General features: G+C 42.9%; 1 protein-coding gene across 1 annotated transcript in view; it reads left to right on the forward strand.

Moving 5' to 3' along the window:
* The window catches only part of LOC124805603 (lipase 3-like), a 71,532-nt gene that overhangs the window by 17,470 nt on the left and 33,892 nt on the right, over nucleotides 1-20,170 (forward strand). Inside the window, exons 3-5 of the mRNA XM_047266170.1 lie at nucleotides 2,984-3,179; nucleotides 8,710-8,824; nucleotides 15,040-15,286. Of these exons, the coding sequence (XP_047122126.1) occupies nucleotides 2,984-3,179; nucleotides 8,710-8,824; nucleotides 15,040-15,286 (558 nt within the window). The remainder of the gene's footprint in view (nucleotides 1-2,983; nucleotides 3,180-8,709; nucleotides 8,825-15,039; nucleotides 15,287-20,170) is intronic.

Below are 20,170 nucleotides of genomic sequence, written 5' to 3' on the forward strand. Positions count from 1 at the left end.
TTGCTAGAAGGAGGCAAGTTGAAGGCCTTCAACCAAACTGTATGCGTGCTACACACGCTTAATCTACAACCCGGAGTTTTGGTCTGGGGCGCAATTTCGTACAACAGCTGGACCACTCTGGTAGTCATCCCACGCAACCTGACTGCAAATTTGTACGTCAATCTGTTGATTCGGCCTGTTGTGCTGCCATTCATGAACAGCATCCCAGGAGATGTTTTCTAACAGAATAATTCTCGCCCACATACCACTGTTGTAATCCGACCTGCTCTATAAACTGGCGACATGTTGCCTTGGCTACTCGATCACCCAATCTGTCTCGAGCACATATGGGACGTCATAGGACGACAACTCCAGCGTCATCCACAACCAGCATTAACCTTCCTTCGCCGACCAAGTCAATAGGCTCTCCATCCCACAAAATAACATCTGGTACCTGTACAACACAATGCATGCAAGTTAGCATGCTTGTACTCAATATTCTGGCGACCACGCCTGTTATTAATGTAGCAGGATTTCACATTTCCACTGGCTGACCTCGTGCTTACGTCAACCTGTGATCTTGCAATGTTAAGCACTTAAATATGTTACCTAGATAAACGTATTCCCGAAATTTCATTACCCTACATTTATTTTTTTTATGGTGATGGGATTTTTTCCGTCAGAGTCTTTTAATTACAGAGCAATTTGTGACTTCCACGGTTTACGGCATTGAATCTGCTGTTTAATACGAAAATGATTATGTAGTTTTGAATGAAGATTGCACATTTAGTCTTCAAAGGCTTACATACTGCGTTGCGCTATTATGTGTCACTTAATTTCCGAGTTTTAAGGTTACACCTTGCAAATCAGTGCAGTACATTGCAACAATTTTGAGCATGATTTGCCCACTAGATTGTATGCCTACCGATAATGTTATGTAAGAACAGCGATTACTTCATTAATGACACTACAGCTATGAGGGTTGTCCAGAAAGTAAGTTCCGATCGGTCGCTAAAAGGGAACCACAGTGAAAATCAGAAATATTTTATCTGCAAGAGTTAGCTACATTTCCCAGATAATGCTCTACATAGTTGCCACACCGACTTAGACATTTGTCAGTGCGTCATACCAAATTTCCGACACCATCGTCATAGAAGCCAGCCGCCTCTTCTTTCCGATAATTCTCTTCGCTGGTCTATAGCGCGTAGGCAGCGCCCAAATGTTGTCTTCGTATCCAGCGTTTCATGTGAACAGAGATGATACTCAGGACGCGCCAATTAGGGCTATGTTGTGGGTGATCGAACACTTCCCATCGAAAAAGCTGCAGGAGTGTCTTCACTGCCCCTGCAGAGTGGGGCTATGAATTACCATGAAGAAGGAAGTGCGTGGCAGTTGTGTTAGGTGGGCTGCATTCATTAAGGCGAAGCCTCTCAGCGGGCCCTCCTACTTGGCGGGAGACATCGTTGTTCTAGGCACCTCTACTCGCTCACAGTGCGCTCACGACTGAAAAGAGCGTCTTGATGCGATCGACTACTAGAGACATTACCCAACAAGTCTGTGCAAAGCTTCATCGGGTTTTCACTGTGGTGTCCATTTCGCGACCGATCGGAACTTATTTTCTGGATAACTCTCGTATTAGGGGAGAGAGGGGGGGGGTGAATGTGTGTGTGTGTGTGTGTGTGTGTGTGTGTGTGTGTGTGTGTGAGAGAGAGAGAGAGAGAGAGAGAGAGAGAGAGAGAGGCGTCCTGTGAAGTGCGCGAGAAAGTGATGACCAGTGATATATACTGTTGTTTTTATGATACAGGTTTCAGCAATGCATCTCGTTGCTTATGAAAATGCACAACGTATTTTGTGTGGTGTGCATAAAGGCATTTTGATGCCATTTACTAAAGGCACCAGAATCGAGTAACACACTCGCAACTGTTGGGTGTTTCACTTGCTCTGCAACACTAAGATACGCCACCGGGCAACTAGCCGCTGAATTTGAAGAATTTCCCTGTAGAACAAGAATTTTATTTGTAGAATTCCATCTTCACAAACATAACACGACATGGTTTTAACGTAGTTTGCGGCAGGATGTCGATTATAGTATTTATCGGCCTCGGTATGTGCGATAAAAACAACCCAGTCACTTGTTTATCTGGAAGTAACCATTGTGTTAAAGTAGGAGAGATGCATTTAAGCTTTCACAGCCTGTTATTTCATGAACAATGTTATCTCTGTCCATTGTATAATGTCTAGATATTTTCATTTATCCATGTATAATTGTTTTAAGTTTTTCGACTCTGTGCAGACTTTGGTAGGTTGTCTTCGTTCTGCTGCTGCTGATCTGTTGCATTTCTCTAGCATCTAGCAAGCTATGTATTCCTTAAGTCGGGTGCTCAAACTTATTTTACATTTAATTTGCAGCACTGGGTAAAGGTTATGTTATGGAAGCCATATTTGTCCAGGTTTGTGCTTGTGAATTTTATACTGCCTCAGACCATCTTTTTAGGCCATTGGTGGTGTTAAACGGGACTGAACATCTGTGTTTCGGATTAGCCAAGCCAATTTATTAGACATTACACCAAGATATGACATTTTCACACATTTAACTACTACACATATTTTATTATTGTTCATTCAATTTATTTGTTATCTGTTGCTACGTTGTATTAACCAGTCAAAGGACGTATGCATTATTTATTGCAAAATTTATGAACTGTATGTCATGTTCGAGGATTCTATGTTTTGGAGTAAACCTGTGGAATCTGTATAGCAGCAAACTGTATACTGCTTTCTTGCTGGGACGGGGAACGAGTTTGAGATAGCACTGACTCTACCAGTAGGTTCCCTGTAAACGTCAAGAAGCAAGATACTGGTTATCTTTATTTGTATCCATGTCAAGATAAGTACAGAGATAGTCTCTTCATGTTCAAGAGTGAATTGAATATTTCAGGTTAGTTTCTACCCCTATTAGTCTTTTGGGTCTGCAGAAATAATAGATGTTTTGGATCTGTTGTAGCCTGAGCTCATCCAGAAGTATGGCTACCCAGTGGAGGAGCACTTCGTTACAACAGCAGACGGTTACATCTTGCGCATGTACCGAATTCCTTCGAGCCCCAAGGCGACGTACCCTTCCAAGTATCCTATCCTGGTGATGCACGGCTTGGAGTCCAGCGCCGCCGACTGGGTGGTCATGGGCCCCGACAAGGCCTTCGGTAAGTTCGATGGGCGTGTCTCGTCTATTTTGGACAGTTATTAGAAACATATTTTGCTATCTGTTTGTAATTGTCAAAATTCCTAGAGAAAGAAGTTTAGAGATCCAAAATGGCGTTTACATAGCCCATTTTCTTGATGTGCTGTTAACGACATTTACGATTCACGTTTATAAGTCGACAAAAGCATACACGATTGACATTCAGTAGTCCATATAACATTTTACAAGATATTTATCCCATTAATCTCCGTTGTAAGTCAAAGTAGAAGTTATTAGATTCTAATCTTCACATTCCAGTTACATTAGTGTGCCCACACCATATGTTCTGCGTCAACGTGCAATAACTACTCAATGGCAGGTACGAGCATAAGTCGTGATGGGGGACATGGGAAACAGTGCAGTCGTTGTCATAATGCGGAAATGAACCGATTTATCTGACATCAAGAGGGTAAAGAGTAGAAACATTTCCGAAACGGTTAAGTTTGTAAACTCTTTGCATACCGCGATGGTTAAAGTATACGGTGCGCGACAAAAGGGCACTATCCAAAATAGACGCCGAAGAAACTGCAGTGTACCATAGACTATAGATGACATAGGTGAACGAAGGCTGTGGAGATGTGCAATTGCGAATAAACGTGCAGCTGTTCTGAAACTGACAAACCAGATGAATCAAGGGGCTACCAACAGCGTCTTCTCAACGACCGTTCAGGGAACATTGCTGCGAATGGGCCTCTGTAGCAGGTGCCTGGTCCATGCTCTTTATCAGTGATTAAGGGCGTAATTTTTACACCAGTACTCTCACTGGACACCCAATGAGAGGCGACAAGCGGCCTTGTGACATGGATATCACGTTTTATGCTCCATCTGCATAAGAGATCTGAAATCAGACACCCTGCAACGATCGTCTGAAGGGGAAAGCCGGAATAGGGAATGTTATGGTCTGGGGAATGCTTTGTGACATTACCTGGGCAGCATCGTCAATCTGAAAGGCACAATCGATCGACAGAAGCATGCATCTTTCCTTGGGGACCATGTCCATCCTACATTCAGTTTGTTTTTCCTCGGTACAATGGCATCTACTACCAGGACAGTGCTAAATGTCAGACAGCTCTCAGAGTATGTGCGCGTTTCAAAGAGCCTCAGGATGAGTTTACCGTATTCGCCTGGCCAGCAAACTCCTCTTTTAATCCCAGTCGAGAATCTGTGGGACCACTTAGATCACACTTCGCGCCATGGATCCTCAACCGAAAACGCTAGTGTAACTGGGAGCACGGTACAGTGTTCGGCATAGCTCCACATCCGTGTCGATACATGCCAGAACGTCACTGACTCTCTTCCTGCACGTCCCGCCGTGCTCTGTGCTGCGAAAGGTAGTTGTTGGGACTTTTGACAGATGGTCACATTAATGTGACTGGACAGGCTATTATTAGAACGTTCCTGTACGTCATGGAAATGATCACACAAAGCCCAGTCACCAAATATCAGGACACAAGAGAGTTCCCAGATAGCTTAGCTCAGCAAGCAGCAGCAGAAGGCGGCCTGTGAACAGAATCGCAGAGCGAGACCATCAGCTCTCGGGTAGACTCCCTGAAAATGGCTGAGGTCACCCAGTAGACGGCGCCCAGCTGGAAGGCACCATTCAGCTGCTGACAGCAATGAGACTAGGAGCAGTCCATAAACCCACAGCGGGAAGAGACAGCGTCTTTCATACGAGGGCTATTCAGAAAGTAGGGAACGTTTTGGCATTTAAAAAAAACTAAGCACAAGAAATACATTTTATTATATACATCTGAAAGAGCGACTGACATACTACTTTTCCACGTTGTCACTAAACACATTGAGGCACTTATCATAGCGGTGGACAAGCTTTGAAATACCTTCGCCGTAAAATTTTGCCGCCTGAGACTTCAGCCAGTGAGTCACGGCCGCCTGGAGTTCCGCGTCGTCATCAAAGCGCTGCCTTTCAAGCCAGATCTTCATCTTGAGGAAACAAGTGGGAGTCGCTTGGTGCAAGATCAGGGCTGTAGGGCGGATGAGGGAAAATTTCCCGTTTGAATGAATTAAGGAGGTCTTTAGTATGGTTTGCCGTGTGAGGTCGGGCACTGTCGTACAGAAACAAAATTTTGGACGTCAGCTTTCCTCGGCGTTTCTTTTGATCTTCTAAGGCTGTGCAAAGTTTGACGGTGCCCGGCAATAATTTATGGTTGCTTCACGTTCGATAATATCAATAAGAAGCACACCTTGCCTATCCCAAAACACTGTCGCTATCAACTTTCTTGCTGACAAGTTTTGCAAACATTTCCTTGGTTTTTGGGGGGACCTTGTGCGTCCCCACTTCATGGACTGTAATTCTGTCTCGCAATTGACGTATTTCACCCGAGTCTCGTCACCGGTTACGATTCGATCCACTAATGAATCACCATGTTTGTGGTAGGCCTCCAGAAATGTCAACGTTGCCCCCATTTGCTGTTCTTTATGGTGTTCTGTAAGCACTTTGAGCACCCATCGTGCACAAAATTTGTGGTAGCCTAGCTTTTGAGTGACAATTTAGAACAACAAAGTCCGTGAAACATGTGGAAAAGAAAGCGAAAGCTCCGTTATCGTGAGGCGAGGCTTTTCACGAATCGTTTCATCAACTTTAGCGACAAGATCGTCAAGTCGCAATGTTCGAGCGACCACTCTTCTCTTCATCATGAACATTGGTTAGGCCATTTTTAAATCGAAGTATTTCTGGACGGAACATTCACTCATTACGTTGTTTTCGTACACTTTGCACAGTTCACTATAAATTTCTCTGGGTTTTAGGTTTTTTGCCAACAAAACCCATATCACAGACCACACCTCACAAGCGGCGGGATTTTCGATTGCAGCGCACATTTCAAATTCGAATATCGGAGAAACCAGACACGCAGAGACGCTCCCGCTGTCACAGATGGATGCCGACTGAGCTGCCGAGCACGCACACATCAAAATATGCGAGATCGGCGCGCGCCTAGCGGCGTCAGACGGAAACGTTCCCTACTTTCTGAATAGCCCTCGTCTTTGGGCAGGATGACATACCAGGTCAACGACTGGCGTAGATTACTTCTCGCAGCTGGTTGCGGGTGATAGACGCTGCATAGTTGGAATGGGTGGTATATATATGGTCACTGTGACAAGGACATCACTTTCAACCACGCATTCCACGATAGCGGTTCAGTGCCAGGCTCGGACGTGGTCCAATCCGACTCAACATTGCGACATTGTGGCCCTCGTACTGCTCTACATCGTCAATATTCCAGTCTTGGCAGCAAGAAGTTAGGCTAGTCGTGTGGCAACCAGAGCCGTCTTAGTGTCAAGGCGGAGACTTTCGTCGTGGTACGTTAGACATTTGCAGATTCTGCTCGAGAAACGCGGTGACAACTTCCTGGTCGTTTGTGTAGCAGGTTTCAGATGCCAATTTGAAAAGCAGTGGCGCAATAGAGAACTTTGGAAGGAAAATCAAATTTCAGAAGTAAGCAATAAAAACTGCATGGTTTGCCATTAACATAGTAATTATGTCAGAGATGACGAAGACTTGGTAGATAATCTGAGTGGAACGGACTGAACTGAGTTCTAAGCTGAATATAAGCAAAAGTAAAAGATCACTTCAATATTGTAGGATTAAATCAGACGATGCTGACGAAATTGTATAAGGAAATGAGACACTAAAAGTAGGCAATTAATCCTGTTATTCAGGCAATAAAATAAGTGACTATGGGGAAAGTAGAGAGGATATACAATACTGACGATAGGAAAGCATTCCTGAAAAAGAGAACGTCGAATATAAGCATGAATATTAGGAAGTCTTTTCCGAAGATGTTTAACAAACTTGTAAAGAAATGCTGAATCAATTTGATGAAAAATTATGTAAAACTTTTTGAAACATTTTTCATGGAAACAGCAGCGCTTGAAAACTGCCAGCAGTTACTCATCATACCTACCTAGAGCGGTTCCTGCTCCGAGGCACCGTCTCCAACAGTCCATATTAAATTTTTCTGCTCACAAGAAGAATTAAAGTTTTACCAGCTGGTAATATTAAACTCGTTGTTACTGACCTAGTGTGTGTACCGTCTCTGGCTGAATGTCTGTGAAGAACACTATCTCTATCGGCGTCGACGATCCCCACAGCCTACGTAATTTTGTACACGAAGACAAGTTACTCTCGTGGTGGAGAAGCAGCTGCCGACTCCGTCGGTTGCCTGTAAAATTCTTGAAACATAAGAGAAAGAAAACTTCTATAGGATCTTCTCGAATTGGAACACTGCCATTCGCATTTCGTCATTTGATGATTTTCTGCGAGTGAAATGAGTTCTGTTTATCAGAGAAAACTTTCTCTATGCTTCGACCGTGTGATAGAAGCAGGTTCCTCCGCAAACATGGACCACCCGATGTTCGAAGTCCTATACAAGCTTGTAGTGCATAGTAGTTCCTCACAGAATCCTTTGGAAAAAAAATTAAATACGAGCAATTACCTTTAAAATGCAACAGACAGTATTCTGGCCGTTACCAAACTCCACATTAACATTAAATACTGCTTATGAATCTCAAAAACACAAATTATCCAATATGGCGGATAACAACGGCTGTTTCATTCTACACACTTCCTACACGTCCTCTCGTTATCGTGTCTCGCAACAAAGTCCAGTCACATTCCGAATTTCTTGCTTTTCTCCGCTCGCCACGGAGCAACGCGGTGTCAAGAGGTAAATATTTTGCTCACTATATATATTCACTTTAAGCCGAAAACAAGTGAATCTCGAATCAGTGCGGTCAAGATTTTTCTTTTATTAAATTTTTTTGTAAATGATGAGCATGGCACAGCCGGCCGCGGTGGCCGTGCCGTTCTAGGCGCTCCAGACCGGAGCCGCGCTGCTGCTACGGTCGCAGTTTCGAATCCTGCCTCGGGCATGGGTGTGTGTGAAGTCCTTAGGTTAGTTAGGTTTAAGTAGTTCTAAGTTCTAGGGGACTAATGACCATAGTGCTCAGAGAGAGAGCATGGCACAACTTCACTAACAGAAGGAATCGTTTTAGTTTAGGACATGTTCTGATGGTTCAAGGAATAGTCAATTTATTAATAGAGGTGATAATTGTAGACTATAGCAACCAGATTTAAAATTATGTAGGTTACAGCTGTTGTGTATGGGTAAACAGGCTTGCACGAGCTACACTAACGTGGAGACCTGTGTCCAACGTGTCTTCGGATTAAAGACCACAACAACAACAACGACAAACAACACGACACACCTTTCCTTGGCGAACGAGAATGTTATAATCTTATGTGTGTCCAATTTTGGTAGTTTTCTGCGATGAGTGTGTAGTGTAGTGTCGTTTTTGGATTGTTGTTGACGGTGATAAATGAGTAGAGAGGAGGTGCGGTCCAGTGCCGGCGCTTGGCCTGCAGTTATTGAACGGTACACTTGGTTAGCATAGCTGTGCGTTGATACAAAATTTATTGTAGCGTAGGTTAGTAATAAGTGCAGTGAATATGATCATGTGTTTTTATTTCACAGCATACATTCTGGCGGACGCTGGTTACGACGTGTGGCTCGGAAACGCTCGTGGCAACAAATACTCAAGGAATCACACTACCTTAAACCCGGATAAGAGCGATTTCTGGCAGTTTAGGTGAGTGACAAGCTTTCTGGATATATTGGAGAGTGAACACATCATGACCAGCTACTTAATAGAGTGTTGTCCCATCTGTAAAACCTAGCATAGCAGCTATTCTGCGTGATATGAGATGGGCAAGTCCTTGGTAGGTTTCTAGAGGTGTGTGACAGCACATGTCTATGCACATATCACGCTGTTCACGTAAATTATGGGCCAAAGGTTTGCTGGCCCAGAGCTGCCTATTGCTAGCTTCCGTACGTATTTCATGCTCCATTGGATTCAGATCAATGGCCGAGTGCACTAACCTCAATTAAAAGTTAGTTTTTCTTAAGCGGCATTTAACCTTGTTCAGCGCAAATTTCCGGTGCACCATCCTCGATGAAACTCAAACGAGGGAACTAATCCTGGTTGAACTTGACAGTGGCTCACGGCCGATTTTCTCTAGATGATGATGAGTTTATGAGCGTACAGTTTGAAGATGGTGGCGCGTTCCACTGTAACGATGGACTCAAGCTATCGTATCCATATTCGATACTTATGACGAACCCAAATAGTTCATTATGAATCAAACTTACTAGGAGTAGAATTAAATTGTGCCCCCAAGTGTGGCCACATTGCCTGTTTTTCTCTAAAAGGGGCACATGACAATCAGATTTTCGCAATTTTTTGTATTTGTGCCGGCCGGAGTGGTCGAGCGGTTCTAGGCGCTACAGTCTCGAACCGCGCGACCGCTACGGTCGCAGGTTCGAATCCTGCCTCAGGCATGGATGTGCGTGATGTCCTTAGGTTGGTTAGGTTTAAGTAGTTCTAAGTTCTAGGGGACTGATGACCAAAGTAGTTAAGTCCCATAGTGCTCAGAGCCATTTGAACCATTTTTTTATATTTGTGGAACTGAAGTTCAGAACTAAAATGTACCTTTCCCAAAGCAGTCCGATGTAACCCTCAAAAATTCTGAAGTTCTGAGTTTTACAATCATAGTTAATACGCTAAAAAAACACTTTTTTCTGACAAGTAGTGTGACTATGTTAGCTTGACTGCTCACTATGTTGGGGGCCTGGGTTAGATTCCAGGTAGATTCAAATTTTACAAAGTTCAATTTTAAGAAAGTTGTATGTTCTGTGAGTATGTACTGGAAGTCTAAAATAGAAAAGGATAGAAAAAATTTTATTTGTAGTTTTTAGCTATACAACCTTGAGTAATAATCTTTTATAAACGATCCATAACTAAGAATTTTTGTTCCCCACGAAAACTAGATTGTTGTGAGCAGTATATACTTACAGCACTGGCCATTAAAATTGCTACACCAAGAAGAAATGCAGATGATAAACGGGTGTTCATCGGACAAATATATTATACTAGAACTGACATGTGATTACATTTTCACACAATTTGCGTGCATAGATCCTGAGAAATCATTACCCATAACAACCACCTATGGCCGTAATAACGGCCTTGATACGCCTGGGCATTGAGTCAAACACAGCTTGGATGGCGTGTGCAGGTACAGCTGCCCATGCAGCTTCAACACGATTCCACAGTTCATCAAGAGTAATGACTGGCGTACTGTGACGAGCCAGTTACTCGGCCACCATTGACCAGACGTTTTCAATTGGTGAGAGATCTGGAGAATGTGCTGGCGAGGGCAGCAGTCGAACATTTTCTGTATCCAGAAAGGCCTGTACAGGACCTGCAACATGCGGTCGTGCATTATCCTGCTCAAATGTAGGGTTTCGCAGGGGTCGAATGAAGGGTAGAGCCACGGGTGGTAGCACATCTAAAATGTAACGTCCACTGTCCAAAGTGCCGTCAATGCCAAGAAGAGGTGGCCGACACGCGTAACCAATGGCACCCCATACCGTCACGCCGGGTGATACGCCAGTATGGCAATGACGAGTACACGCTTCCAATGTACGTTCACCGCGATGTCGCGATACGATAAACCGCAATCGCGATAGGCTACAATCCGACCTTTATCAAAGTTGGAAACGTGATGGTACGCATTTCTCCTCCTTACACGAGGCATCACAACAACGTTTCACCAGGCAACGCCGTTCAACTGCTGTTTGTGTATGAGAAATCGGTTGGAAACTTTCCTCATGTCAGCACGTTGTAGGTGTCGCCAATCTTGTGTAAATGCTCTGAAAAGCTAATCATTTGCATATCACAGCATCTTCTGCCTGTAGGTTAAATTTCGCATCTGTAGCACGTCATCTTCGTGGTGTAGCAATTTTAATTGCCAGTAGCGTACCTTACATGATACTATTTGACATATATTTTGGTAGCCATTCTGCTACACAATCTACAACTTCTTATCTGCAAACAGCAAAACGTAATTTTTATTTTTCTATTTATTATGCATTTACAAACGGAAATTAGTAGATATAACGCTTTTCGTGTACAACTTACGGTTTTGAAATTGTGTTCTTTCTCATATGTTGTTGGCGAAGTGAACAGGCAGATTTCGTGACCTATGGCCGCTTGACATTACACTTTCTCTGATTTTTCAAAACATATGCAGAGTTTTCGCCGCCATTACGTGTTGTTGTGGCTGTGTAGTACGCATTTGTTTCGTTGCCTTTTGGCTGGGTGAGGCGCGCGAACTTGAAGTGTGTTTGACATCTGTGGTGTTTGGTTGTTTGAGTGTGAATGTGTGTGTTTTTCAACTTTGGAAATAAAAAACATCCGCAGGGGCCAAATCTGAAGAATACAGAGGATGAGGCAGCACAGTGATTCCGTTTTTTGTGCAGTAGTCACGCACCAACAGGGATGAATGTGCGATCTCGTTATCGTGATACAAAAGCCACGAATTGTGTCGCCACACTACGGACCGTTTCCTCCTCACATTTTCCCGCAGGTATTGTAACGCGTCCCGATAGTATTATCGATTTACAGTTTGTCCCTGCGGCATGAATTCATGATGAACTAATCCTCCAGTCAAAGAAAACTATCAGCATGGCTTTTCATATTTTGCTTGACCTGACGAGTTTTTTTTTTTTTTTTTTTTCATATTTTGCTTGACCTGACGAGTTTTTTTTTTTTTTTTTTTTTTTTTTTTTTTTTTTTTTTTTTTTTTTTAGGTCTTGAAGAAGCTTTTTCGACCCATTGTGAAGAACCATTGGTCTCAACATCATACCCATAGGCCCACGCCTCATCACCAGTTATGATGCTCTTAAGGAATATCTCGTTCTCATTTGCGCAAACGTCATCGGTAGTCTTTGAAGGGTGTCCTGAACGAGGGCCATCCTTAACTTCTGTCAAGCCATTTTTAAATCGTATGAACCATTCGTAGCACCGAGTACGACTTAAAAACTCATCACCGTAGGCTTCCTGTTTGTCTCTGTAAAGGTTTTCTTGAGTTTCATACAAAATATAATTCAGACTCGTTGCTCTTCTATCTCTACCATCCCGAAATTAGCAAACATTGCTACACAACGCTCTACTCAATACAGCACTGAACAATAACTAACAGACATACAGCAATGACCCTACCGGCAGTTAAGGTTAAATGCAGGCGTGAGCAGGGATGCCAACCATAATTCGCTCCAACACACCGTTGACGCGAAATTACGAATGTTCCGGAATTTTGTAACATACCTCGTATAACACATATTTCAGTTCAAATACATTGTCGAACAAAATGTGCAGTGTCCTGAAGAATAAGATCATTTTATTGAGAAATGAGGTAAAAGTAATTCATCATTGTGGGAATATATGATAACAAATTCAGACAAAATAGTCACATCAACACAAAGAGTACCCCTCCCCAGGGGGAAAGCAGGCGTGTATTATCGCATGCAAAGCATCATAAATCTCCAGTATGGTATGCTGTGGTACATTGTGCCATGCGTCTTGCGCCTTTTGTTGCAATTTGGCAGTGGTTCTTGCAGGCCCTGAAGAATGATTAAGTTCCTGCCTCATCACGCCCCGTAAGTGTTCAGTTTGTGAGAGCTCCGGTGATATTGCTGGCCATGGTAGCTGTTGTACATCACAAAAAGCTCTGCAGATGTGGGAATGTTCCGCTAACCACTGCTGAATGCAACGACAAACTACTGACACACTGAGCCCAACATGTTCAGCAGTCGATCGAAAGAGCCATCCCGCTTCCCACAGGCTCACAATGTGGCCCAATTCAAATGGCTGAAGCTGTTCAACAAGAGTATTCGTCGGTGGGGGATGGTTGTACCCCAAAATGGATGTCGTAGACACTGTTCACAGTAATTGCTCAGTTAGCGTTCGTGGAGTCGTAGCGTCTGCACTGTTCACAGCCACCATCTAGGATCATGGTGTGAGATCTGAAGACGGTCTAAAACATGCCCAAACCGGAAATAACATTATTATTTTAGATGCATGAACAAGTAGATTAAGATTGTATAGTTTCACCATTTTATGGCATGCACCTTCTTGGGGTATCATAATATTTCTGTCAACTGCGGTAGCTTTCCCTGTTCGTAGACGCTATACACCAGATTAGCTTTCCTCTTTATTTAAAAAGTTCAACTGGATTGTGGTCTATACCAGGATCTTCGTTGTTTTTCGGTATCTTCAGCGCTATTTCATTCAAATCTTTGAAGATAGGTTCTCCTAGGCTATTTGCGTCTTCTTCTGTTTCCCCTTGATAATGTTGTTAGACATTTATTCTCCGTTGTACAGTTTTCTGAAATACTATTTCCATCTTCTTGCAAAGTCTAAAAGCAGCAATCGACAACGGTTGACGGTGCACAAATGAAGCCCGTCGTAGGAAATGCACAAATTAGATTGAAATTCATCAAGCGGATCATAAGCAAGTGAAGCTTCATCAACACAGCGTTGCTTACACACTTATCGCTCTATCAATAATTGAGTCTTGTCAGTCAATCTTTAACACTGCTGGAAATAACTAACAAAAGAGACAGTGTTTTGAAGAAAGCCTTCGCCGTTCCTAAACGGCTTGTTAAGCGGGAGAAAAAGTGTTGAAGAAGTGATCAACAATCTCCAGTGGGATATGTATTAAACTTTTCAATCTTCTTCTATCTGTATTCTGTCGTCTATCTTTCTTCTGTAGATATACCGTAGAAACTGAAGTCTCTTATTGCTATTTTGTCTTTATGTTCGGACTAAACTCAGGAGATACTGTAACGGTTTTGACAAGATTTTCACCAACAGGCAGACTGATTTATGAGAAAGGTATGTTTGTATAATTTATAGACATTTCGTGCAAATTGGCTGAACAGTGATTAATTGCACTCCCTAGCCTCTGAAAAAACGATACCATTTCCATCTAGTGGTGAGTGGCAGAACTTGAATCGCAGTAGCTCGTGCGGTCTGGAGCTGTTGCGTAGCAAAGGGTGTTTTATACCAATTTTGCGTAGCTGATGATGCTTGCTTCATACCAATGTTGTGTGATATAATTTGGTTCACACACAAGTGGTGTGGAGAGGTGCTTCGTAGGAATCTTACGAGGCAAAGGGTGCTTTGTATCAATATTACGTTGCAGAGGCTGCTTCACCCCAGTGCCGCACAGCAGAGGGTGCTTTGTACTGGTGATGTGCTGCAGAGGACACTTCATACCAAAGTTGCGTGGCAAGGGTGCCCCCTAACGAAGTTTTCTGCAGAGGGTAATTCATACCAGTTTTAGTGGCAGAGGGTGCTTCGTACCTACGTTATTTTGGGAATTATTGGAAAACTTGACGTGTTACTAGTGTAACATGTGAAGTCGTAGTCACTCACTCGGTGTAGTCACTTGATTAACTAACTGCACTGAATATTTTATTAGGACTTTATGTGTTAGTTTTCCAATGAGACACAAGACTTTTAGTTATGATGATAACGTTCCGGAGCTGAAACCGCTCAATAGTAATTTTCTGTCGAATGCGATCAAGGTATTTGCGAATAAAAGAGTGAATTGCAAATACACTGCGTGCTCCAGACGACAATGTCAAATTTCATCGAGGACTGCATTACTTGCACTCACTGTTAGCGTACCTATATCATCCCAAGATGTCAGCCAACAAATGTCTTCTCCCCGTGGTTTATTGAGTAATGCTTGTGACGGTAATATTAAAGTTATTAAAACTTAACAATCTTAAATCTTCTCGTGCTCCAGGACAGAATGAAGCAAGAAAGAGGCAAACGTGGTGAGGTTGCACTGTATACGCATTGCCACACACTGTAAGAGGACTTCCAGAGTACCGCTGTTGCGTTAGAAGCAGATTCAGCTGGAGGGTTGTTGATATTTCCTCTTTCTTGCACAGTTGGCACGAGATCGGCTACTTCGACCTGCCCGCCATGATCGATTACATTCTCGATCAGACTCGGCGAACTGATCTGTTCTACGCCGGCCACTCCCAGGGCACCACATCCTTCTACGTCATGGCCTCGACGCGCTCCGACTACAACGCCAAGATTCGCGTCATGTTCAGCCTGGCCCCTGTCGCCTTCATGGATAACATGGCCAGCCCTCTTTTCCAAATCCTGGCACAGTTCGTTGAAATCTTGTCGGTAAGTATGTGTGTGTGTGTGTGTGTGTGTGTGTGTGTGTGTGTGTGTGTGTGTGTGCGTGCGTGTGTGTGCGTGCGTGAATTCCTAAGGGACCAAACTGCTGATGTCATCAGTCCCTAGACTTACACACTGCTTAAACTAACTTGTGCTAATGCTAAGGGCAACACGCACACAACCATGCCTGAGGGAGGACTGATGACTGGAATCTCCGTCGTGTGGGGGGGGGGGGGGGGGAGGGAGGGGAGGGGGCGCGCAATCCGTGACACGGTGCCTCTAACCACGCGGCCACTCCGCGCAGCGGTAAGTATGGGCTTATTTGCGATATTTAACATAATTTTAGTCTTTTTTTCTTCTTTACGGCCCGCAACAGAAACGTCATTAAGCAGCTGAATGACACGTTCTTAAAATTTGTTGCAACTATTGCAGATCATTTCCATGCAATTTTTACGTAAGTAAATTATGTCCTGCACCGATTTTAAACCAGTAACATCTATGCCAAGTTTCATCTACATCTACATCTACATGGATTCTCTGCAAATCACATTTAAGTGCCTGGCAGAGGGTTCATCGAACCACCTTCACAATTCTCTATTACTCCAATCACGTACAGCGCGCGGAAAGAATGAACACCTATATTTTTCCGTACGAGCTCTGATTTCCCTTATTTTATCGTGGTGATCGTTCCGCCCTATGTAGGTCGGTGTCAACAAAATTTTTTCACAAGTTTGATTTTGTTTATTTATTTACTTATTTATTTTCGAGATTCTGATTTTCACCGATGCCTTCGTACTTAACAGATACAACTTAATGTTGTTGATCGTATTTTAATTGTTGTAGCTGGCCCTTCAACTGCTCAAGAACACCCTCGCTGGCCTGCGTTGCCGGTAACAACGCTTGTTAAATTAACGTCACATCACTCGCTCAACTGTGCTTCCCAACGCGTGTAGAAATCAGGCCATGTCAGCAACCGCAACCAAGGAAACAGACAGCAAATGAAAAGCAAATTTAGCGACACTGATTTAAGCTCAGGTGAAACATGCGAGACAGTGTGAAAAACAAGTCCCCACAGACAGAAAACACTTTACAGAGACATACGGATGTTAAGCGTAAAAAATATTTTCTGAAAGAAGTGTCCCTGTTCAGGCTAAATAACACGATAAAATTCGTCAAATTTAAAGCAGAAAGAAAGTAGATAATCTTAAGAAGGTGCTTGAAGATGAAGAAGAGGATGCCCTGTGTCTTAGGCGTCTCAACCCATTTTCTCACAGCAATCCAGGTGATGAATGGATTCAATGTGCAATTTGTTGCCAGTGGACACTTCTGTCACTTGTTAAAACTGGAATAAAAGTTGAATTTTTTATGAACGTTTGAACTGTGAATATTCTATCCGACACTCAGACGAAGACTGACAAAAATTCTGGACATACTTTTCTGTCATACTGTTATTGCGACAATGGGAACAAGATTTATGATTGTAGTTTTTGTCATAAAAGTGTTGGAACTAGTATTAAAATAGACTTCGAGTACTAAAATCGATATATTTTCAATCAAACAACTAACGTCGTCAGTAAATTAAATGATGAAATCATATAGACCAACTTGCCCTAACTGCTGGGCCAACTTACCCCGTGAGTGGGGTAGGTTGTCCCACGTAGTATTACTGGGCTAAATATTTTTTATGATTAGACAAACATTAAGTTATAAAATGCCGGAATAATGTACCACATAAAAAAAATCTAAGGAAACATTTGAATTACAAGTTGGAAAATATCAAGAAGAAAAAGTGGGCCACCATGTCCCGGTCTTCCCTACTATTTCTTCCTTTATAGGCATAGTACTCAAGACAGTTTTAAAAAACGATCAGTTTCTTCTTATACGGCACTACTGCCGTATTTTTATGCTGATCCACGGTGGATTTTTTACAGAAGCCAAAATAGGCGGTCTTTATAGAGTTCGATGCGCCTAACACGAATATGACGATTAAAATTATCTCCTAGCTCAGGGTAATAAGTAAGCTGGGACTTAATTGAGCTTACTTAGTATATTGCCGCCGTTTCTTTGCCTTCATGTTGTGAGTGGTGTCTGGCGCTTCTCTATGTGGCATCCAGCAGAAACCACCTGTCATGTCACTAATCCACGGTACTATGTACCGCTGTTCCATGCGAGATATATCCTGGTGGAACTGCTCTCTGTGTTCAACACTCCCTGGGAAGACATCGAGGTGACTGTAAAGGAAGCGCATCCGCACGGTTATATTGCCGCCGGTGACATAAGCACGAATACGTTCGTCCACTAGTCCCTGTAAATTTCGGCTCTCCGGTTTCCCAAGAACAACGTCGTCATTTTTTTTTTTTTTCTTTTTTTTTTATTAAACTATGGGACTTAACATCTATGGGCATCAGTCCCCTAGAACTTAGAACTACTTAAACCTAACTAACCTAAGGACATCACACAACACCCAGCCATCACGAGGCAGAGAAAATCCCTGACCCCGCCGGGAATCGAACCCGGGAACCCGAGGGTGGGAAGCGAGAACGCTACCGCACGACCACGAGATGCGGGCAACGTCGTCATACTACGACAGCAGTGCCCCGCTTGCAGCTGATCAGGTGTTAGAGCAGACTCAGGTGTATGTCTCCCAACAACCGGCGTATCTGAGGCCGAATCCTTCGTGATCACCTCTGTGCTGAGCTGTGAAACTTCTTACACAGATACCGAAATGCTGCTACATTCCTGTGCACAGCCTTAACAAATGCTGTCATAAGTCCCAACGTAATGTGCGATGATTAGAGGACAATTTTTTTCGGATGCACTAGAGATTCGGCAACATTTATTTTCTCTTGAGCGACTGTCTCATTTACACAGGTAGCAGCAAACACTTAGTTTAAGCATCCTGAAAATCCAACAGCATTGAAATGACGTTGAAGTCTCCAAATACCAGCCACTCATGTTCCGAATAACAACGGATTCAACACGGTATAACTTTATTTAGCTAATTCAGCATATGCATCAGGGATGGATGGCCTTTGATTACCACTATGTAATAGTGCTGCCTACACCTTGTTTTTCAGCTATCTACATAAACACTCCACTTTTCTGGCTTGTATGTAATGTTCAGGTCTTCCAAGAAATTGTCAATGTCAGTTCAGCAATTTACATTGCCCTCGATACTGAAACTAAACTGAAGTCTTCTCTGATGCTCCCGAAACACAAACAGACGTACTGTGTCAGCGATCCACAGGTGCAGTCATGACACCAAGAGTTGGGCTTTGCACATTGGAAGATCTACATCCGTGATCATATCACTGAGTTCACACTGTGTGATTTTATGTGATTCTCTGGATGACCATGTTGGTGTAAATGTAACAGCAGAGTCACTGACAATTTTTCGGCTGTATGTGTCCGTTCAGCATAGTCGTTCGACGGTGGGATACGTGGGGGAATAGGAACCGGTAGTTCTTCGTCATAAGCCACCGAGCAAATGACAGGTGGGATGTCAGGGTACTAAATACAGTTTTCCTCGAGGTCTTGACTTCTTCCCTCAAGGAAAGTACCTTACAAAAGTAGGAATCGGATGCAAGTTTTGTTATTTCACGCCAAATAACAGAACTCCATGGAGACGTTTTTACCGTGCATCCAAGTATTCAGTGTAGACGAATACGAGATGCAATACATGAGCGAAGCCCACGATTTATCTTGATCTGCCACTCTCCACCCGAAATACAAATCGTATGTATGTCTCGCTGCTTTCGGCAATGGTCGCCTTCTTGAGCCACAATTAACGTATGCACAAAAGTAACAAAATTTTTCAGGTTTGTTACTGCAGGTGCGGGGCATTTTTGTGAAAACTTAACACAGTTTTTCAGTTCCCACACTTCACATCACGTACTCATACATTCACTGTCAACCGTGGCGACTTTCGTTCTAGTAATAAATGAACCAACGCAGCACAAGAGCACTAAGCCGTGGAAAATGACAATTGAAATCCTGTCTTGCTTCTACATTCAACACTGCCCATCTAACTGAATTGAAAGCAGTGTTTGCCAAATTGTATTTTGAGTATCCACCTCACTTCGTCACGGTGCGTCTGCTTGTAGCCCTTATGATGTCCCATAAGAGTGACCATGAAACGTGAAAACCTCATTTACTTGTGACCCTGACGTAGGAGATAATTTTAACCTTGATATTCGTGGTCTATGCATCTACATCTATAGTACAGCTACTTCCGTTCTGTAAAAAATAAAAAGTTAAAATCTAGATCAGTGTTACTGAAAGACATTTTGAAGTTTTCTACATCGGCTGTTCTTCACAAGTATTCAATTTATTCTATCTTGCACTATTGGCCAATTGTGCTAGATAAAATAAATTAAATACTTGTGAAAAACAGCCGAGGTGATAAATTTCAAAATGTAATTTAAATAACATTTGTCTATCCTTCCTGTTGTTAAACACAGCATCCGAGAAAAACAGCTTTTTTCTATGACGTTTATTTCTGTCTACGGTCAGAAACTACTTAGTGGATATACTGATTTCCATTGTAAAACCATTATCCATAATAAATATGAGGTTATTAAAAAATAACTCCAGTCTCTTAGAAAACAACTGCACGAAAACTACAAGACATACAGGAAATAGATAAAAATCAGTGGTCTCCCCCCGTCTGTAACCTATATTACAGGTGCTCAATAGAACACCGTTTTTGGCGAAGCAAATGTCAGTACGACAGTCAAACTCTCGCCAAACACATCTCAAAGCATCATGAAAGATTTCAGCAAGCGCATTAGTTACCCTTCCTTGCAACTCTTCCAAATGAAGTGGCAAGTGGAACCAGGAACACGCGGTTAAGGGCACTAGTTACTCTTCCTTGCAACTCTTCCAAATGAA

This window comes from Schistocerca piceifrons, chromosome 7 (assembly GCF_021461385.2).
Source record: "Schistocerca piceifrons isolate TAMUIC-IGC-003096 chromosome 7, iqSchPice1.1, whole genome shotgun sequence".
Taxonomy (NCBI): Eukaryota; Metazoa; Arthropoda; class Insecta; order Orthoptera; family Acrididae; genus Schistocerca; species Schistocerca piceifrons.